At 36.8% G+C, this 23,206-nt stretch overlaps 2 protein-coding genes across 5 annotated transcripts in view; one reads left to right on the forward strand and one right to left on the reverse strand.

Moving 5' to 3' along the window:
* The window catches only part of LOC116167630 (vegetative cell wall protein gp1-like), a 31,586-nt gene extending 8,465 nt beyond the window's left edge, over positions 1–23,121 (forward strand). Inside the window, exons 1-2 of one of the 2 annotated variants that reach the window (XM_031483049.1) lie at positions 14,662–16,313; positions 21,760–23,110. In XM_031483049.1, the coding sequence (XP_031338909.1) occupies positions 15,569–16,313; positions 21,760–21,830 (816 nt within the window). In that variant the 5' untranslated portion in view covers positions 14,662–15,568 and the 3' untranslated portion in view covers positions 21,831–23,110. Of the gene's footprint in view, positions 1–14,661; positions 16,314–21,759 lie in introns of those variants that run through there. The other variant, XM_031483051.1, reaches the window with a different exon arrangement.
* Positions 3,647–8,055, reverse strand: LOC116167624 (serine/threonine-protein phosphatase 2A 65 kDa regulatory subunit A alpha isoform-like). Of its 3 annotated transcripts, none has more exons than XM_031483044.1 (6): positions 8,014–8,055; positions 6,135–6,236; positions 5,683–6,069; positions 5,434–5,628; positions 5,281–5,386; positions 3,647–5,230 (listed from the first exon to the last, which is right to left on the reverse strand). In XM_031483044.1, the coding sequence occupies exons 1-6, from the start codon at positions 8,038–8,040 to the stop codon at positions 3,846–3,848; spliced, it is 2,202 nt and encodes a 733-aa protein (XP_031338904.1). In that variant the 5' UTR covers positions 8,041–8,055; the 3' UTR covers positions 3,647–3,845. The 3 variants fall into 3 exon arrangements, with proteins under 3 accessions (XP_031338904.1, XP_031338903.1, XP_031338902.1); XM_031483043.1 differs by lacking the exon at positions 8,014–8,055 and adding an exon at positions 7,539–7,678; XM_031483042.1 differs by lacking the exon at positions 8,014–8,055 and adding an exon at positions 7,391–7,497.
* Positions 23,122–23,206: the final 85 nt, after the last annotated feature.

Here is a 23,206-nt window from a genome sequence, read left to right on the forward strand (position 1 = left end):
TCAGAAAAATGGCACAGTACTGGCGACTTTCCGGTAGTGTCATTTTACTAACGAGTTTTGTATTACATTTTTCCCGAAATTGTCTTTTTTAATAAGGTGTGAGTTGGCCCTGAAAGAGAGAAAGATCGACGTATCGGTTACGTGTAATATTACTTCATTTTTAATGTCACCTTTAACGTGAACTGTCAAATTAATTAATATTAAACTTGACCTAAAATTTCCACGGCCTTCCCTGAATCACAATTTCGTTGATCATCTCTATATATAAAAATGAACCCCTATTTCCCTTGGTCACGCAATAACTTTAGAACGAATTAACTGATTTCATTTATCTTTTTTTTTGTTTTGTAATAGAAGGTTCTAAAGGAAAGAAAAGCTAAGAAAATTAGAAATTTAAGAAAACATAACGGCCATTTAAACATCACGCGTTTGACAGTTAACGCCTCGCAATTGTTTAACAGCTGCATCGATCGGCATAAATAAGAGGGGCATATTTATACTAAAAAGTATGTAATTTAATTGTCGATGATATTGGAATATTACACACTTTCGAAATCATTTTAACGTCTGTCGGGTCAGCTAAGTAGGTAGGTACCTTATAAAATTTCAATTTTCATACAGTTTTGACACTTTTGAATAACATTAATGTGTTTGTTTTGATAGGAGCTTGGTAAAGAGTCAGGAGTCAGAAACGTGCTAGTGCCTCTGACACTGTTATGGAAACTGAAATTGCCTGACAGGCTTCATTAAAAATGAAGGTTTCATGGCGATTAAGGGAAAAACAAGTAAAAAGGTTTTCGCCCTAAGACGAGCAACTTCAGCGCATTTTCCATGAATTGAAAAGCATACTTCCAAAAGTCCATAGCTGTTATGTTATGTTATTCTTAACTAGAAGTATCTGTAGTTAAAATTTCAACAAAATATATAAATATTTAATTAAATTCAATTCAAAAAGAACGAATTAATATACAGTGTGTCCCAGATCGCGTGGGATTGCATGGGTAACTTTGTCATTACTAAAGATAGAGAATTGGTTAAATGGGCAATATTTTGTAGTTTTGGATGCTTATTTAAAATTTCCTTATGGAAATTCAAAATGTCGCACAGGTTCGACGTAAATTCAAAAAAACTAAAATTGGTCATTTCCTTGAATGTCTTATATCATCGAAAGTATAAGAGATATAAAAAAAAGTTTCATATAAAAGTGACTGTCTTTGATACGCTTAATTTAGAATTGATGTCAAAAAAAAATTTAAGATGGCCACTTTTGAGGAACATTTACCAACTTCCTAAAGTTAAATGGGCGCCATATTGGATTTTTAGATTACTTGATAGATTTTTTCATTCTCTTTTCAATCAACGAGCCATCATAACATAAGATTGAAAATAAGATACAAATTATATTAGTGGTTTTTGTATTTTAATCAAGTAGTCTGTGACGAATAAAAAAAAAACAAAACAAAATCTATTAGAGGCAACAAAACAATGAAAATAATTACACCAGATGTTTAAAATACTGGCCATTATTAGTGAAACACACTTCAAGACAGTTTAGTTTAGGCACCGTGTTGCCATTGATGATTATTATTATTATTGTAGTGGTAGCTACTTCCACTTTACTTTTATTTTTTAATTAAGTACTTACTTTTATAATTTAATGTACTGTACATAATTCGTGAATTGTGCCCTGAGCAGTCAGCTTGTTGGTAGGTAGCATAAACCAACCCTTTCTTTAGAAACATACGTTGTCGAGAAAATCCTTTAAGGAAGTTTATTGGAGAATTTGTAAATCATGGTGAGCAGTTAAAGATCCAACGAAGATTACCGGTCCAATTACATGACTTTCCATTATGCCATAAAATACATTAATTTAAAAAAAAATTACTTGAAGTGTCTTGAAATGTGTTTAACTGGATAATGGCATGACATTTTTTCGAGGGGATAGTTTGTAGTTATACCACCATTTGTAGGTATGTAAGTATGGATAATAACTAATAAGATAGTCAATAAGTGATGATATAAAAATCAAAATTTTTCTAGGCCTACTTATACAAAAAAATAATAAAAAAATTTTGGGGGGAGTTGTAATGCCCCAACCCCCCTCTCATGAGTGCACCCCTGATTTTTTAAACATCTGATGTAATTATTTTCATTGTTTTGTTGGCTCGAATAGATTTTGTTTTGTTTTTTTTTAATTCATCACAGCCTACTTGATTAAAATATAAAAACCGTTGATATAACCGGTATCTTATTTTCAATCTTATGTTATGATGGCTCGTTGAAAAGAGAATTAAAAAATCTATCAAGTAATCTCAAAATCCCATATAGCGCCTATTTAACTTTAGGAAGTTGGTAAATGTTTCTCAAAAGTAGTCATCTTGAATTTTTTTTTGACATCAATTCTAAATTAAACGTATCAAAGACAGTAACTTTTATATAAAACTTTTTTTTATATCTCTTATACTTTCGATGATATAAGACATTCAAGGAAATGACCAATTTTAGTTTTTTTGAATTTACGTCGAACCTATGCGATATTTTGAATTTCCATAAGGAAATTTTAAATAAGCATCTAAAACTGCAAAACATTGTCCATTTAACCAATTCTCTATCTTTAATAATAACAAAGTTACCCATGCAATCCCACGCGATCTGGGACACACTGTATATTGCAAACTATAGGAGCAACTAAAGGTGGGTTCATAGCTCTCCGTTCATCCGTTGCGTTGATCCGTCAAACGGATAGTACGTTTTGTTAAGGTTCATAGCAATCCGTCTACATTGTACATTTGCAAGTATAACCATAACCCAAACTTTATTTTGTAGTGTACCCTCCGTGATTTTCAGTATGTGAAAATGATACGAAAGTAAGAACACATTGCTATCTGATTATTACCGTGAAGAACGAATAGGCGAACGCTGTTAACATACCAAACATAACCTCACTCTTGTTAAAAACGGACCAACGGAAACGTAAATGTTCAACTTCAACCAACTTTTCCGTCGTAAACGGACGACGTACGATTTAAAAATTTGCTGTCTTCTGATTGGCTAACGGACAAACGGAAACGTATGAACGGAGAGCTATGAACTTACCTTTACGTCTCGGATTGACGGACAGACGGACGGACAGAGAAAGTGGCTGCAATAGCGCACCCAATTTCGTTGGAAAATGCGCTAAAAAGTCCACGAACACTGATGATCTATACATGAGTTATGAGTATTGCATAAAATTAGGCTTCATAATATCAATTTTGTAATAAATTCTGGTTTAAAATATACCAACACTTTCAAAAACTGAATAGCTTTTGTATTTAAAAAGTTCTGGGTGTATCGACATCCTCCTAATTTAAAAAATGCCAAATCTTGCAATTATTAGTTAATTTATTGTCTCCAATAACCTCGTTTGTAACCATAACACAGAACTTTTCAACTTTTAAAAAACCTCGCGAAAATTCCTATCCCAAAGATGATGCACTTTTAAATGGGAACGCAAAAAGCAATAATTCTAATAGTGAAACTTTCTACAACTGTAAGTGTCTTGCCACAAATTGAACAGCTGTGATATGACGACACGTGCAATTTGAGTATCAAAATCCCAATAAACACTTTCATTACGTGTTAATGAAGAAAATAGTTGAACAAATAATTATAAGTGTTTTATTGATTCGCCTGCCCACAAAATGGCATCATTTCTATATTTAGCGGCTCAGTAGCCGCAATTATCTATAAAAGGAATAGAAAAAGTGATGCAAGCAATTAGTGTCACTGCGCGATCGTTAATTAATTAACACAGACACAAATCTTAAATTTTCCGAAGGCGATAGAAACGATAATATGCAACTCTACGCTTTCAATTTTTCGTCTAAAATCTCCAACATTTCTTCCTCCATAGATTTATTGTCGTCCGAAATCTCCTTTTCTTCTTCACTTTCACACTCGTCCATTAAGAACACCTTGATCTGTTCACTTTGGAAATCGGAATCCAGCGCCGTACAAAGATCTCGAATTCTCATCAGCGTTCTACCAACCAGAGATTGCACATTTTCCACGGGGTCCTCCGCCAAACGTTTGAGGACGTCAAAAAACTTTCCAACCGCCAACTCCAATAATCCCTCCAAGTAGACGTCATCAATTAAAACATCCTCACTACGAACACTCAGTATACTCAAATTGTTTCCGGTGACGAACATGTTGATGGTATCCTCCGTGTATTTCTTTATGTCGTCCTCGGGAATTAGTTCGTTTTGCGTCGCTTCGATGGTATTCTTGACCCATTCTTGTTTAAATTTTCTCTGCAATCGGTTGTTTAGCTTCCTTAGAGTGTTGAGGAAAATTCGAATGTTCTCGTCGTCTTTTCCGATAAGCTGCTGCAGATACCTGAGTCGGTTTTCTTCCACGCATTTCGCCTCCAAAGTTGGCGAGACGAGCTCGTCGATGCAAAATAGGCAGACGTATCGGTATAGGTAGTGTTTGTGCTCGGCAAACAGCCAAATGTTGGTCAAGATCGACCCCTTCGCCCACTCAAAGCCGAAATTTTTGATCAGTATTGGTAGTATTAGCGGTGCGGTTTTGCGCACCGCGTATACGCCGTCGTTTAACAACTTTTGATAGAGCGGTTTTAGGTGGGTGTCGAAATAGTCGCTTCCGGAGTGCTTGGCGATGTAATTTATGGTCACGATCAAGTTACGCCTCGTGCGCCAAACCGAAGCGGAATTGTTGACTAGGTCGACTATTATTTGTAGGACGGTATCGGCGATGTCGGCCAGCCCGATCACGGAAATTATATTGTTGAGGTTCGATATGATGTTTTCTTTCACTCTGGAGGAGTCGTTCATGAGCGATGCGGTTATTAGGGGGAGTAGTAAGAGCTTCGTGTTTTCGAGCCCGAGCAGTGGGCAAATCGCCGTGATTACGCTCGAAAGAGCTTCCTTTACGTCTGGATTATTGTCTTGGTCCAAGGTTTGTATCAAGGGAAAGATTTGTTGCAAGATCACCGGATCGAGTTGATCATCTTCGTCTTTGCGATTCGCTTGATGGGTTTCTTGTAGCAGCTCACAGAAACGTACTATACATTTAGCCGATGCCTCGCGTACTTGAGGTTCGGCGTCGTTGATCAAATTTTGGTAGATCAACACTAAGTATTTGCGAGTTAAGTCGTGGCCAAACGCCGTTTGGATTTCGCAGATCTTATTCGCGACTTGATATCGTACCCTCCAGGAAGAGTCACCTGAAATTACCATTAATTAACCTTATCTCTGTGATTTTTGGTGAACCTACAAGAGAGCTCAGTTATGGTGTTCACCACTAACTCATCTACTTCTTCCTGGGTTAAACGAAGGGCGACGTTCAAAGAAATATCAACCGCTAATAACCTTACGGAATCCTGGAAACTATTTGTCTAACACTCCAATTTTTTAAGTAGATTTTTACCTGCTCATCTTTGGAGAAAGTCTCGGAGATTGGAATGAACTGTTCCTTCAAGTACTGTAGCTCTAAGACCTTGATAAAATCGCCCAGTTTTCCTCCGAATGACCTTCTCACCAACGGCGACTCGTCTTTACACAGTAATTCGAATACCCTTCTGATTTCCGCCCGTATTTCATCGGAAACCCTCGGATAACACACCTATGATGAAGGTATCGTCACCAACCAAAATCGCTAGCAACAAAGATTTACTACCGTAAGTAAAGAGGGGCTCGAGCATTTCGATGTAAACCATTCCGACTCGGTCATGCCAAACACTAAAGGTACAAACTTGTGCTCCAGATCGTCGTCGTTGAGCTCCTCAGAAATTTTCTTCAGCGATTCTATCGCCTTTTCGCGCACGATATTTTCCTCGACAGCCGCGAGCTTCTCCAGGACGCATAAAACCGATTCCACATGCTCAATACCACCAACAAACGGCACGAAATGTACCAACTGTTCGGCCAAATTCATAAGGATCTCGTCATCGTTGTAAATACTCTCCGTTAGGTCCTCCAAGTACGGCATCAACTCCGTTCTCGTCTTTTCGGCGTCCAACGCCACTGCGACGGTCGCCAATTTTTTTATCGAACTTATCCTCACCTAAAAAAACGATTGACACGTCACCGATCGCGTCACGGCAAATTGCAAAATTTAAGCGCACTCACCTCCGCATCCAAATCATTGCACTCGTTGACGAAGAGGTCCAGCGGATTTGTAACACCCTCCTCTGCGATTTCGTTGTCGTCCATTTCGACCAACAAATTTTGCTTAAACAGTAAGTGATATTGTGGAAGTTTGGTTACGCATTATCTATAATGACTGATAAGTAAATATTCCTTGACTTATCATTGCTTCACTTTTGATAACGAAGATATAAAAACCGACTATGAGCAATTTACTAATTCTCGTAAATGTTTATTGTTGATTTACCACGATCGTAACAGCATTAAGATCATTCTGCACTATTAGCGTCATAGTAATTTTGTCATGGTCAGTTGAATTAGGTCGATTTATTTATTCCGTTGGACGCGAAGGTACTTCGAATTTCGTATGCAGTGCAAATGGCTAACCGCGAGGGAACCGTCAATTACTCCAAATAAAAACACGGAAGAGAAATGAATTGGTACAAAATGAAGCTGAGACTTTTCGCTACCTGAATGAACAGGTCACCTCAGTCACATTCCAAGTTCAAAAATTTTCTGACAAGCCACGTGTAGTTTTAAGAAAATCTACCTGTCTCTTCTATGTGGGGGTTTGTTGCTCGTCAAATTTTTTTTTCGTGGAGCCGAACGTTCCTCTCCACCAGTAAGTATCATATTTGTGAATCAATGCATACTCATTGCTGTAAATATGGTTCACGTTACATTATACCGCATATCATTAGCAACTTGATCTTCAGAAATCCAAACTTGTAACGCGACTCGATCAAATTAGATGCTTTTTTTTCCTTTCTATTGGTTTGGAGCCAATCAAGCAACTAAAAATCAAGCTTTATTGTGTACGGTTCACTTAGTATAATTTTAGTACTTTATTTGTAGCATCCAATCCAACAATTTCTGTATTTCGAGGGAGGAATATATCAAAATCCAAAAATCACAAGGCAAGGAATTATTAAATTACTTGACCACTTCTATAAGTAGACTGCGGAAAATGTTTGGATATGGCCCATCAACTCGTAATTGGTAAATTCACCAATCTATATGTCTGATTTGCAAATATTCAATTACTATTAGGTATGAATGAAGCAAGGGAATCGACCTACCATGGGAACATTCCAAATGACCCATGAATTTTGACCTCATTTCAGAAAGAATAATTCCCCACTCCCCCTACGTTTAAATCACGTGTAAGTATACTGTACTGCTCCAAAATTTGATTTGGAGGAGGGAACTATCTAAACCACTACTTTCTATCTACTCACCAACAGAACAAACGCTCGTCCTCCCGTCACTAACAACGTAATACATGAGAATAAATCATATTCACCAAAAATTAACCTTGACACCATTACATTGTTATGTAATGCAATTAACCTAGCAACAATTTTGACCTTCAACTTTCTCACTTACCATTTCGTGAATTATATTCGGATCGCGTCTCCACATTTGTTTTTGAGCGATTGGTCTGTTATTCGCTCAATGAAGGACTATCATGGAGCGTACGTTGTAGCTCACGTTTAAAAATAGTTAATTAAGTAACTTTTCTCACATTGTACGATTTTAAAAACAAAAGTTGAAACGTCAAAATTACCATGAGCGTGTTTTACGGCAATCAAAATTTTGGATGTTCGTGACGTCATTGGTTGCGTGAGCGTTTTTTTTCCTATTGAAGTTTGCGTGCAAAGTCGTTACTGGGAATAAATTCCATTCTATTTTTGGTAGTTTCCGATTTGTCTTTTAAGTTTATTGGACCAGCATTCGACAATTTTGTGTACCACGTTCAAGAGCTGAATTGATTATAATTAGTTAGTGAGATAAAATTTACCGCAATTTGGTAAAAACTTTTTACGATAAATTAGTTACAAAAAAAAAATGCGCGTTTTACCTTTTTTCTATAATCATCCTCATACATTCCTTTCCTCTTCGCTCCTCTTTCAGCACTTCACTCCTGCCTTCTTCTTTTCTTCAATTCTGCTTCCCGCTCTCCTCGCTATTAAGTATTTTGATATTTCTTCTTCTCTTCTGTAGGTATTTCAGCATTCACTCCCTTGTGAGCTTCTTGTACCTACTGTTCCCTCGTGAGCTCTCGATTTTCATCCTCTGTTGCTGTACTTGTATATCTATGTCCATTTACCTGAAACCGTCAAGAAAATCTAAATTTCAGGGCTATTTTGACATTAGAAAGTTGATCTTTACCTGACTAGTACTGTAATATTTTTGTACATTACAGTCCTAGTATGCAAAATATTAGATCCATTTACCTGAAACCGTCAAGAAAATCTAAATTTCAGGGCTATTTTGACATTAGAAAATTGATCTTTACCTGACTAGTACTGTAATATTTTCGCATTACAGTCCTAGTACTTACAAAATAACAATTAGATCGTTCATTGAATAAGTTATTCAATCAACGTTTGGATAATTATAATGCAGACTCTGTGGATATTTTTAAATATTAATATACCTACACAAAGGATAATGGTTTTTTAATTTCTAACAATTAATTAAATATGTGTGGAAGGAATTATTCCTTTAGTTTTGCGCCACTCATTAAAAGGTTTGTACACCTTTTCGTACTTTCTTGACTTTGTGGGGAGCGAATATTGCACTACGGCGGCCGCATCTTCGGCTACATTATAACGTCTCGCGTAGGTACTCTTCTTCACTGATTGATACCTGCTTTTGTGCCTAGTTATTAAAACTGTTGTCAGATAACGACGTTTTTAATAATTGCCCCATCATTCCTTCGCCTCGCATGACCAAGTCAATGGTAGCTTCCGCGATTGACCATTTGCAAAACAAACAAACAACCGGATATGATAACATACCAACATTTCTCATCAAATTTTTGAAAAACGTATTGCTTTCTCCTCTTTGTATTATATTCAATTTGTCGCTGTCGTGCTGCTCTTTTCCAACGATTTGGAAAATTGCAAAAATTATTCTAATTCACAAAAGTGGTGATCTGTCTGAAGTGTCAAATTATAGGCCAATCAGTATTTTGTCCAGTGTTTCTAAAGTGTTTGAAATAACGATATTTAATTACATTTTATCCTGCCGTTCAAAGAATAATTTCTCCTCATCAGCATGGGTTTATGCAAAAGAGGTCCACACTTACAAATCTGGCATCTTTTCGATTCTATAGACCATGCAATAATGTTATATAAAGTAAAATGCTTTGGTTTCAGTTGTGAGTTAATAGCATTTTTTCGCTATTATCTTAATGACCGTTTACAATTTGTTTCGTACAATGGTTTTAAATCACACATGCTTGAAGTAACCTCGGGTGTGCCACAGGGTTCAAATCTTGGCCCTCTTATGTTTTTAATATTTATAAACGACATCTCGAATTGTTTTTCATGTAATAATCTTATTTTTGCCGACGATCTTAAAATGTCCGCAAAAATATCTTCTATCGATGATTGTTTATACTTACAGGCGAATATAAATAACTTAAATGCGTGGTGCTCATTAAACAAACTTAAACTGAATATAAGTAAATGTAAGGTGTTGTCATTTACAAGGAAGCGAAAACCGATACTATATGAGTATTACATAGATAGAGTTGGCCTTAGCCGTGTCAACTCTGTTAAAGATCTTGGCGTCACATTTGATTTTCGTCTCAGCTTTAAGGAGCACATACACTCGATTTGCACCTCAGCTATGAAAACCCTGGGATTTAGCATAAGAAATACGAAACAATTTAAAAATATCAATTTACTCTTTCGTTTGTATTACTCCTTGGTGCGCTCTAAGCTCGAGTATTGCGACCTCGTATGGTATCCACTATACAACGTATATAAACATGACATTGAAAACATTCAGCGAAGATTTTTAAAATACATTGTTTTCAAAATCGATAGCGAATACCCGCAACGTGGTTTTCCTCAGGACACGCTGTTGGCACGTTTTGACGTTCACTCAATGGAACAAAGACGAGTAGCTAATAGCATTAAGTTTTTAAACTTGTAAACAATACTTTAGATTGTCCTTATTTACTTGAAAAACTGTCATTTACTATACCAATGTATTCTACCAGGCATTTAGACACCTTCACTTATCCTACTCCAAAATCCAATCTTCTTCGTAGAACTCCATCTTTAATAATGGTATGTAATTATAATATGTATTGTCAGAACTGTGACATTAATTATAATTCTTTATCGAATGTTTTAAGTTCTATTTTTAATTAACAGAGTTTTGTAATTATTTTGCCTTCATTCATAGAATTGCTTTCTTTGCAACATTAAGTGTACCATTATATACACATACCCTTTTCTGTTATTGTTTGTTTACTTTTCTTACTAATTTGTAACAATTATATTCCATTTATCTTTTTTTTTATTTTACTTTTTTTATAATAATTTAATAATAATGTATGTATACGCCTCTATATTTACTTTTATAATTGTTCATTTATGGATTACTAAGTCTGTTGAACAATAAACATTACTGAATACTGAATACTGTATAGTTGAAAAGTACAAAGCATAAACTGCATTAAAAATGACACTGATTGTTTTAATTATTTTGAAATCTCTATGGAAACAATTAAGTAATGTCATTTTAGCATGCGTGATTAGGTATCAAAATTTCACACATATGAATCCGACGATACGGTCATCCGAAATGCTTATGATTGGTCAATAGTTTGAAATGCCAAGCACATTTCAAATTATTGACCAATCATCAGCATTTCGGATGACCGTATCGTCGGATTTCGTATTCACGTGAATCCAGCTTTATACTATGTAACTATGCGATCAAAAATGAGTTGCTGTCGAGTTACCTTTGGAATTTTTGTTTACACCGTGTTTCACTTGAACTTCCAAAGGCGACTCGACAGCAACTCATTTTTGATTGCCCGTTACCATAAGGCCCTTATGGTAATTTTAGGAAACTCAAAAACGGGCTACATTTTGTTTATTTGTTTGCTTGTATGGCGGTTTTGGACTACTGTACGAAAACTTGCTTATTGGAGAAAACGAAAATTCGCCTATATCTGAACAACGCCAATAACTTATTTATGGTGCACCCTTATTTATACCTACAATCAATATATCACGCTTAGTCTATATAAGCGCATAATTTTTACTGGTAGAACAATGGCCTTTGCTAGTAATCGAAATCTATCACTTTAATGTCAATATTTAATCATTACTCTGGTATCTTTGGTTAAAGGAACTTGTTCGGCCACCAGAACTCCGCGAGGGCGAAGGTGTAATTCCATTATCTATCGACAGTTTGATTAATGCAAAAGGAAGCCAGTCAATCTAGCCACGTAGGCTTTGTTTCTTTCTAATCCAAAAGTTAAATTTCAAAGGTAAACGCGACGTAACGATAAATAGCTAATGAATAACCTAATTAAACATTTACTCGTCAAACAAGGCACGTAACGTCTAATTTTAGAATCTAAACTGAGTACATCAAAATACATTTTGCAAACCATTTGATCTCGTATAGTCGTGAAAGTTTTCGAAACGAGATCATGTACCGTATTCGATTCAGTTACTTCTCACTACAAAACTATAAACAATTGCCATGCATGTAGGAGGAACACGTTTTGACTTGAAGAAAGTTCGTTCACTTTTAAGTAATGCAAATTGTAGGTAATGGTAACAAATTTTTAGAATTGTTCGGTCATACTTATTTTCCGTTAGCTTATGCCACTTCTATATATAAATAATGATTATTAAACTTGGTGTTTTCGATGCAAATGAGTCAAGTGCTTTTTTCGTTGTATTTACGAGAAAACGGCCAAATATTAAAGAATTGCATCATATGCAGGCACAGCTTCACACATCTCTCATCGCGACCTGATTTTTAAATCACAACAAACAGCGGCGATTAATTAATTATTACTTGTAAGATGACAACAGTGGAATTAGATTAAACAAACAAGCAAAACTCCATAACACATAACATCAAATATGGCCAGAAAAAGCTATTGGTTGTGGTTGATCCATGCTCAAAATGGGGTGATGAACCATGAATGAAATAAACGACTCAATTCCTCAAAACCTTCCCCATGGATATTTAATTGTTGACATTGTGAAATGTTACGACATGTTTCGATTGTTAATCATCTTCAGGTAACAAACTAAAATATTTAAAGTTAAACCGTTGACTAGATAGCTATTAAAAACACTTACTTATAAGTACGGTGAGAAAAATTATTTAATTAATAATTTAATTTTAAATATTTTAGTTTGTTACCTGAAGATGATTAACAATCGAAACATGTCGTAACATTTCACAATATATCTGTCTGTCAACAATTAAATATCCATGGGGAAGGTTTTGAAGAATTGAGTCGTTTATTTCATTCATCAAATATGGCATTAAAAACACAATAAAACTATAACTCTCGCCAGGAAAGATTGCCGGTCACAGCACACCTTGTGTCGATCTACAATCTATGTTTTTCTTAATGTGAGCGACTTCCAGAATAGGATCATGCTAATGTTGAGCGGAAAGTCTTTTTGTTCAACATTGACTCGATACTATCCCGGAAATCGCTTACATCTTTAGAAAAACATAGATCGTAGATCGGGATCAAGTGTTCTGTGACCGGCAATCTTTCCTGGCGAGAGGTTTATATAGAGCATGCAGCAGGAAGGACGTACCTATATAGGGTGTTAGTGTTAACAGTCTTGCGATTTCATTTTTAAGGGGTGATTAAACACATTAAAAGAAGGCGATTCGCTCTAAAACACTCACACTTACTTTTTCCACCCGCACAGTAACTAGTAAGGGAGGTATTGTACTGTGGTATAAAATAACCACCCACTTTTTTGACGGAAATACACGTTTGAAGCACCAGGAATCCCAATCAAACAAAATCTCGATGATGTCGGTCAGTCTGTCTGTACTCTCATTTCCGACTAAATGGCAGAACCGTAGGCCTCGGCAGAACCGATTGGAACCAAATTTGGTACACATAAAAGGCAGAAAAAAGCTCATTTTTTTCCATATTACTATTGCATCGTGCAGGTGATATCTGTACTGGCCACCAGCATTTTTTGGCGCATTTTTACAAATTTATTTGGCCGGCTGGCTGGTTCGCAGCAAATGCGTGCCTGTAGAAGGACGCTTGTAGAAAGAGGAGGAGTGTACATAGTACATGTACCTACCGCTGCTGTGTAGTTAACAACTTTAGGGCTGAGGTCGGCAAAATCTGGGAGCCATCTCCGAGCGTGTTATACTAACGTGGTAATGTTTGAGTTTTTTCCTATTTTCTACAATATTCGTCCAACTGTTTTCAAATTGGCGTCGTCGGAAAGACCTTATAAACGCGTACAACTCCTGCATGTCGGAATTTTGGTTTTTTCTTCAAGAGGCCCAATTAACCACCTTTTGCACGGCACGCATCTTCGAGGGGTAGTCGACTTTGGGCGCCCAAAAGTTTTATTAGAGCTCGAATCGCGGTCTCTCTTTCCCGTGTCGCCAATAGAAGCTTGAGCTATGAGAAGTGCCCCCAAAATGCAAACTGCGAGCGAAGGGGACGTAGGAAGCGGGTAGCGACAAACGGAATGTGGTTGCCTCTGACAAAATCTTACTGATGGTGGAGTCAAAACTTAAAACGCGAGCTGCGGATGAAGGGGACAACGGGACCGGGACGGCGGAATTGGGTACCGATAATGGGAATCTGATTGATACCGACAAGCAGGGGCGGACTGGGTACTTACGAGCCAGGTGGAATTGCATAGGTTACGGGCCATTAAAGTATCAGTGTAGTAATGAAGGGTGCGGGGGTGGGGGGGGGTGCTCTGCGGTGCACCACAAAAACATTTTTTTGCTTCATTTTAGTACTCCTTTTTCGGAAATCAATTACAATACAGTTTTTTTTTAATTGCAGCTGATAATTAAAAGTAACAAAATATACAATCCAAACGAGGCGCGTCACCTATCATTGTATTTCAGCACTTTCATGCTACGACAAAAAATGATAAATTCATTGTAAAACACTTCAATTAAAACAGAATTTTTTAATTTTTTAGCAACCTAACATCAACCCCAATTAGAGAAACGTGTTAATAATTTATTAATAGTGCAAGAAACTAAATACAGCACATACTTATCAATTTCCAACGGGCCATTATGACGTACAGGACAGGTGGCAATCGCCACCCGCCTCCCCGGGCCAGTCCGCCCCTCTTTCTAGTCCATAACTTTTGATTGAGACGTCCGATCGAAAAAGTACGAATTGTTTTGGATTCTACGCACCAAAATTAATAAGAAAAAGTGTTTTTTCGAGAAATTTTGGTGCAGTCGATTTTTGGTAAAAAAGGAAGGTTATACACTGCCTTTTTTTGAGCTCCGAAAAAAAAATTGTCTCAGCTCGACCCGGAAACAATTTTCTTATAGAATGTGGCCTGTAGAATCCATAATTTCAAACAGTTCCAAAATTGGGCTTCTAGTTCAAAAGTTACAGCCCTTTGAATTTTCTTTCGAAATTGGTTTCTAGTCCATAACTTTTGATTGAGAAGTCCGATCGAAAAAGTACGAATTGTTTTAGATAGGAATGTGGTCGCCCCCGACAAGATCTAATTGATGGTGGAGTCAAAGAATACCGACCTGCCATATAAAAATGCGTTGAAGTCCCTTCGATTTCGTACGAGGAACAGGAATTGTACCTATTATAAGTAGTTAATTAAATCGAAGGCATTTCTCCAACGAATTACGTTAAAAAAATGGATTGCACTGTTAACTTGCATCTTTCCATCTATATTGCCTACTTTACTAATTTTTGTGATCGTCCACGCGAATATTTCGATATGCGGAAATAAAATAATTAATAAATCCATTGCACTCGCGCGAATGGCTAAATCGTATTTTGCATAACGTATGGCAGGTATTTTTGGTAGAAAAAGTGACACTAAGAAACGAAATTTTTAAGTGAACCCATTCCCATGAATTTATCTACTTAATTTAGATAACTTTATCTGACATAATTTCATCTCGCCGCATTTCTTTTTGTATGTGATGGAGAATTTAAATTTCGTCGTAGGTGGGCGCGGTGAACATTGCACATACGATTTCACTTTTCGATTGTCGAACGTCGATTGTATGAAATTACCGCGAAGTCTGCGCAAGATCCTCGAACTTGAAATAAGGGCGAAAGATCGGTTTTCGGTGGAGATGCTAATTACGTAATTGGGGTATTAATTTCGGAGATTTCGATTGGGGCGCACCTTTAAGCCGGTCGAAAACAGTTGACATCATCGCCATGTAGAAACGCAAGGTTGTTCAAACAGCGGCCGCTCGGTAGCTTTTTCAGTTACAAACAATGAAACTCGACACTACTCGAAGTAATCTCGTCATTGATTGTAGCCTCGTTTCGCCGCCTTTCATCTACGCTCATGTCTAGTATTGAACGATACCGCGAAACGTAAAAACCGGTGGAATGATGAAGCGCGATCGCAACGAGCATTTTAATTATGAGTGACGCGAACAAAGGTCAGGGGGAGAATTCGAAACGTCCCCCTGAGAGCCCTTCTGGAAGTGCCAAACGTTTAAAGGATCGGGTCAGCTTTTTCGAAAAAGTGTGGACCGGCACCAGTGCCAGCGGCTCGCTCGAAGATCAGGACACGCTGAATGTGGGTGAACTCGAACGGTTAATCGAGGAAGGGCGAAAAAACGTCCCTTCGGCACAATTAGAGCAGGTAACCCTCAGGCATACACCGCAAAGTTCGCCGCGCCAAGCGACCGAACTACGTCAGCATTTCTTCCCCGATGGCTCCTTCGAGGAAAGCGTGTTTAAGACTGAGGAAGAAGGCGATCTGGCCTCCAGTTTCAAAAGTGTCAAATTCGAAAAGGTGACCGTGCGAAAAACCGTGCAACAAGTCAGAACTATTCGAACGACTAGCAGAACGCCGTCCGAATCGGAAGGAAGGAATTTCGAAGATTCCGCTTACCAAACTCAAAATGGAACGTCGCATTCCAAATCGTCCAGCGTTACTTCTTTGTCTGGGCGTTTTCCTTCGGAGGAGAGCCTTAGGAGAACGCCATCCAAAGAGGCGTTGAAAGACGATTGGGATTCCGGAAGCAACAGCAGCAAGCACACAACCTCGTCGGCAGAATGGTACAACGAGTACAGAAATCAGAGCTTCCAAAGTGGCTCGTCAAAGTTGGAGTATGTCAGAAGCCGGTCACAGTATGACAACCATATTGCGGTTATCAGAGGTCAGCATTTATATTTACTTACGATTAGCTTAGTTTAATTATCTTCAGTAGCCGGCGTGTTAGAACTTTTAAGACATATGGATTTTCCAATCGAAAACCGTACGCATGTGTCTTAAATGTATTGATTTTCGAATTATATTTACGACTCAAACTACAATATTTCAAAAAAAAGAAGCCATGCAAATTTTAACCAAAGAGGAATTGTTGGTTCGAAATTTTAGATTATGCAGAGTTCGGTGTGGAACAAGCTAGACATTGATCAATTAAATTTGCATAAAGCCGACGACAGGTGAAATAAAAGAAAGAAGACTAACTTTCAACAAAATTTCTCACACAGACTGCAGCATTTCCAATGCAGTTTCACGAAAGTTCCCAACGCATTACTTACTCGCAATCGAGCTTTCAGACTGAAAATTTATATCGATCTCGCCGAATTTAATTACGAGACCAAAACGCGTTTACGTACCTACTCAATCCGCACCTTTTTTTAGTCACGTCGAATTTCTAGCTTTTCAACAGAATAATTCTTCCCAATTTAGTACCTAAAACCCCCTCTTTCTAACTCATCAAGGAGTGCAGAAAAAGTACATTTTTTAAAAACCGAAATAGCTTAGTAAATAATTGGGTTATAAGGGTGATTAATGGGAAGTGAGCTTTTTAGACGTAAACATTTAAAGGCACACAGTAAAACCTACCGAATATAATTCAAGAAAAATCAACCCCTTAGAGAGCACCCTCCTCCGATACTCCGCTCTACAGATATTTGCACTGAAAGGTTCGACATCACCAAAAGATACCTATGTGCCTTCCAGACGTTCCATTTGCCCTCTGTGAGTACCTCTTCCGACACTTCGTTTTCGGGATATTCGTTTCGTCTCGTCCAAACGATTAATTCTGTACTTTCCTCCGATACACCGTTTTCGAGTTTATTTGGTCTTAAAGTTTTGTGATCGCCAAAGGATCCAGACGTCTCACTTGCCCTTTGTCACCTTTGTGAGTACGCTCCTCCGACCCTCTGGTCTTGAGATGTGGGGAATTATAACCGATCACAATAAGAGGTCGAGAAGGAGGACTGTGGTTGGTAGAAATTAATTCCTTTCGTTTAATCCTTAAATTAGAGTACCATGAAGGATAAAACCAACCCCCCCGATTTTGATAAGAGGCAAAGGAGAAGGACGGTAGTGGGTAGAAAACAGTTCATTTAATTGAGACCTTTAATTAGAATGCCATGAAAGGTAAAACCAATGTCCAACCCACCGCAGAAGTGGGTCCGACGGACGGACAGACGCACAGAAAAATCGCAAGCAATAGCATATTTTTAGTGAATTTTGTATGTGCGGTTTCGGTAAATTGAATTAGTCCATCCTTTAAAAACGAACTCTCTTAGAAATTGCTGGTGACCAAATATTCCGACGCGCGAATTTACCTGGATGTGAGCAAGTTTTCGCAAGAATCTCGTCACATAAACTTTAGAATTAGTACATAACACCTGAAACTGGACGTCTTGTGGCCATTAAAGTAAAAGAAAGTGCAAAAGTCTCTCGACTTCCTTCGACATTACAATTGCGGCCATCGTAAAAGTCACAAATTATATTAATCATTTTTAATAATGCACGCTTTAATTGTATAAGAACTATAAAACTTGCTGGAACAAAAGTAAAAGATGGTCCATAAATTCAAACTGCAGACTCACGCCATAAACATTAAGAATTTTAATTTACGTTATTGTTGTGCCAGTATTACGCGCAGTTAGTACAATATACTCGAAATGGCATCTTTTATTATATCTACAGCGTCCTTTTATGTTCACACTCGTTTCAATTTCAAGTACATTGATCTTAATGTTTTATTGCACTCTGGTGCACCAACGGTCTGGAAATTCATCCGCTGTAGATGCGTACAAGAAGAGTTTAGTAACAGATGAATTTTTCAGCTGAGCTTTTTCTAGTTCAGAAATGTAATTTTATTTTACAAAATTGCCACAATAGTCTTTCAACAAGATGGTGCTTCTCCACATATTCAATTCCCTTTCTATTTTTTCATATGGTTTGACTGATCCCACTGTCTCGACAGACATATTTGGGCGAAGTGAAGTCATTCATAACATAACAAGGTTGACCTTATACCGAAAACACACTACGAAATTAACGCGTTAGTGGCGCATAAATTCTTGCATACAAAAAAGCGGTACGTCATAAATATTCAGTAATTGCTTATAAACACATTATGCAATTTAGCGTATAAGCATTTCAACTTGTAAAAAGGTTTATGTCTTTAAGACCGAATCCATCAATTATTTAGCACCTATGCTGTTTACCTCATTGGAAACGGAGGACAAAAGTAGGTCATTATTTAAATATTTGTATATGTCACGGTCGGATCTAATGAAAACTAATACCACTTTTAGTCTATAAGAATTAGTGCGTGGATAACCCGATAGTATATCCGAGTCGGTGCAACCCATAACGTAGGTACAAAATTTCTCTTCTTAAAATGAATGTGACATTTTTTTTTCTGCATAGCTGTCATTATTTGAGCCAATCCATCGCACAGTATCGCGAAAAAATTTGCATATTTAGCAGTAAATATGCAAACTTTGAGAGTCACGGGGTCATCCCGCCTTCATTTTTTATTTCTGATCCACAAAGTACATTAAAAATAAAAAGACCCGTGTGTCCTCAATTTTTATTTGCGAGTAAAATAAACCCAAAATAAATTATTGAAAAGCTGTGTTTTTAGTCCGAATTTGAAACGCTTCAGACTAAACACGTCACAAACCTACAACCAATCACGTAGAAGTGAGCTGGCAACCTTACGCGAGGGTCTGACGTTTGGCACATTTGACGTTTTGAGAGGGATGTTTAACTGCATCTAGCACGAAAGTGACAAGTGCCTGTGACAGATGACGCAAGTTATAAATGCCATTCTCTTGCAATATTGCCAAGTCGTTATGTCATCTGAATGGTTCTAGGAGCTGATTGGTCGGGCTTATTACGTCACAGAGCCCGCCACGATCATATCGTTTTGAATAAACCTTTAAAACCGCACATGTTCATTATTTTTTTGCTAATCAGCCTCTATTTTTAAATAAACTTTTACTGTCCAAAAAAATATTTTATGGTTTCAGGTAGGTACACGCTTATTAAATTAGAACTGCGGAATTCAACTATACTGTAAACCCCCATTTAGATACCTAAAAAACTAAATAGGTATGTATAGTTTCTTATAACTTACCTCTGTGCAGTTTATCCATTTTTAATATGGAGAATCACAATTTAGAACAAAATTCAAATGCAATTTTTAAATCTACTCTACCTTAGCCTCTGAGAAAAAAGGAAAAGTCATCCACCCCAACTTTTACAGAAGGAACTTTTTACCGTAAAATATTGAATGATAAAGTTTAGGAAAGTCATTCCTTAAACTATTCAACCCCATCAACTTTTTGAATGTCGTTTTGAAAGAAGCTACAAATTTCGAATTTCGTGATTGCTATCCTGGGAGAAGGAGGGGGGGGGGGGGGGGAGGATGCGAGAAGAAATAATAGCAATAATAAATTAATTTTTATTGAATAGCATCAGACTAACATTTTGGAAAAACAATTTAACCGAAAATCCTTCTTTTGGACGTGGTTCAAGTGGACATATTGAAAATGAAAATGGCGAAGTGGAATATGCGAAACAGTGTTGTTTCAATTTCCCCCGTCCTCTGCATTGTTTTCGTATTTCGTTGGCGTTGCTAAAATGAAAAAAATTCGTTATCTTCGTTATCTGGAAAATTATCCGCGAATGTCCTGTAGGTACATGTTATTTTGAACATTTTCTACATGAGAATTTAGTTGAGTCTTTAGTTAGAATTTAAGATTCACGATTTTTATGCTCCAAAACTCCCATACACCAAATTTGGTCGAAATGGGGTGGTACGAATTTTAAACAAATTTCTGTAAAGTCTGAAAGGGCATGGCTAAAAACGTATCCAAAGTACCATGTTTGTAGCTGTAGAGAATAAGTTAAAGTAGAAATGCACTCTTTTTTGATGGTAGCTCAACCTAGAGCTCAACATTGGGTCCTCGGTTAATTTGGAAAACATATTTTTTGATCACCCATGTTTGTCCCAATTTCTTATACATATACAGTACCTTTCAAACCGAAAGACATCGTTTCAAAAAAACATGAACAGCTGTTACCGCAATATCATGTTAACCTAGTTAGTCAATCCTATATGTACACATTCAGTCGTCTATTACTTACTTAAATGTATCGATAAAACTGCCTTATTAAGAAAACTAGACGTTTGCGACAAGCTACAAATTAACCGTTTACAAAATGCAATTAATTCTAGTTTAAAATTTTACAACGCGACATCCAAAAGAAACGTTCACGGAATGCCAACTTTGGAACGGTTGACACGGACGTCTCTGTGTTTCTTGGCCTGGCATAAAATTCCTCGATGCTTTTTACTAATCGCGAATTTATCGAACATTTCGAAAGACCTCGTCGCGTGCGAGGGATTTTAAAAAAGACATGTAGATGTCAAGTAAATTAAGTCACCTGGATTTTAGCAATTTTACGTATAATGAAAGAGAATAGGTAATCTATTCTATTCAAGAAGCTAAGCGCGTAATCGATTCTGCCCATTGTGGTTTATTGATTAAGGCACTGGAAGGAAATTAATACTTTTGTAGGTCTTTCAGTGTGAAGGAAATTAATGAAGTTTTAAGTACTTACTGCAACGTAATTTATTACCACCTGTATCGGGGGGGTAAAAATTATTGAAATCGCACGAACAATGCGAGTGAAAAACCACCTCACACCAGCAGAAAAAAATCTGCAGCTGATACACTTTTTGTAATGAACAAAAGCAGAATTCAAAATTTTTAACCCCAACCACTGACATTTTGAAAGTTACCATAGAATCTTGTTATAGGTAAAATACTTTAATAAAGATCAACAATTTTTGACTTTACAAGTTCGTGGGATAGAAGAATTTTGGATTTAAAAAGCTAGAAAATCTAAAAGATCAGTCGAGGTGCGATTCCCATTATGAGTTGAAACAATAAAAATGTCGTCACACTTTTAATTACGCAAACCTTGACAATTATTTCGCACATAAAAAAACGCCAACAACCAATTAACGGATTACCGGCAATCTGTCAGGAAAACTGAATTTCGCTTTTTGGCAAACGTTTCGACGATATCGATAACGAATCAAAAATGAAATATTTCTCGCAAAGTAGGACGTGCCACGTGCCGAAACTTTGCGTGACACGGTGATATAAGAAATGCGTGCATCATTTGAAAAATAACATAAAAAATTATTCAATGCTCCATCAGTAAACTCTAAATTGAGTTATGTCGCAAACTGAGTTTCGCATAAAATAAGGTGCTAATGAATATAATTACGTAACTATAGTTTCACTTAAATTATAATTGTTTTCTCTTGTTGACAGATGAACAGGAAAGAGTTCAAAAGAAGACCTTTGTCAATTGGATTAATTCTTATTTAGCCAAGGTAAGTTAACTTTGCATTTGTCATGCGCCTATATACACAATGTAATATACACAGTGGAACAATTAAGTATATAATATGTTTTCATTTCGAAATTTTTGTAAAGAAGAACAAACATTCGTTTTAATTGTACATATGATGTTAGCAAATTCTTGTATGAAGGTAGAGTACAAACTGATTGGCATGTTTTGTTAGTGAAAAAATCCCATTTAGTTATTTTACAATTCGTTAATGAACAACTTCCATCAAACTGACGCCTTAATGATTATGGCACATGCTTCCGCAACAGCTCGTTTCCTGGATGAAAGAAAATGGTCTTTTGCGGAGAACTCTTCCGGTAATAAATAAATCAACGTTGCTCATTATGATCCAATAGGAGGTAATAAACTTTAAAATCTTTAAAACGAAGTTTATCTATCGTCAGTAGGTACATGCAAGTGACGTTTTTGAATTCCCTAACACGTACTTTATCTAATTGCGACTGTAATCACCGCATTATCAAGCAGTCGTACATAAAGTTGTTTTGAAGTCAGAGTTATAGAAGACCTTCAATTTTTATAAGAATCCAGCCCACTTTGATTTTTTCATGAGCATCCAATGCTTTTGAACGCATGTTTGTAACAAAGATCAAAGCACGTTGATTTGTATAAAAATTGAATTTCTAAACCACTTTTTTTAATACCTATACATTTTTGTTATATCAGTTAAAATATAGACACCTTACTCGTCACTAATTTTTACAATTCGCAAAAAAACACCCTGTATTTTAATTGATTGGGCTCATTTTTTCAATATCTTAGTTTGAGACTAAGCGGGGAGGATCCTCAGAAGATCCAACTCTAAAAGAATGTGTCATATGCACATCATGTCACATGTGCACTCAATCCATGGACACACTGTATGCAAATAAAAATGAATGTTTATATGATAAAAATAAACTCTCCATATTAGTAACGCTTGACTTTTCCAAGGCCTTTGACACAATTAGTCATGAAATTTTAATAAGTTTATTACATTATGTTGGCCTAGGCTCGCATGCAAGTACATTGATGGGAAGATATCTTAAAGATCGTAAGCAACTGGTACTAGTAAATAATACTAAATCTGATGCACTACCGATTTGCTGTGGGGTCCCACAAGGCTCTATTCTAGGTCCTCTATTATTCACATTATACACGTCCAATTTTTACAAATGTCTACAACACGCCAAGTTTCATCAATATGCAGATGACACGCAACTTCATTATGACTTTCCCCACGACAACATCGCTCAGGCTATTGAGCACATGAATTGTGATATTTACAGAATTGTTCGTACGTCTGAAGAACATTGATTATACATTAATCCTTCAAAGTCGCTAGCGATGTTGTTTGGAAAAAGCAATATT

This window comes from Photinus pyralis, unplaced genomic scaffold (assembly GCF_008802855.1).
Source record: "Photinus pyralis isolate 1611_PpyrPB1 unplaced genomic scaffold, Ppyr1.3 Ppyr1.4_LG4, whole genome shotgun sequence".
NCBI classification, from domain to species: Eukaryota; Metazoa; Arthropoda; class Insecta; order Coleoptera; family Lampyridae; genus Photinus; species Photinus pyralis.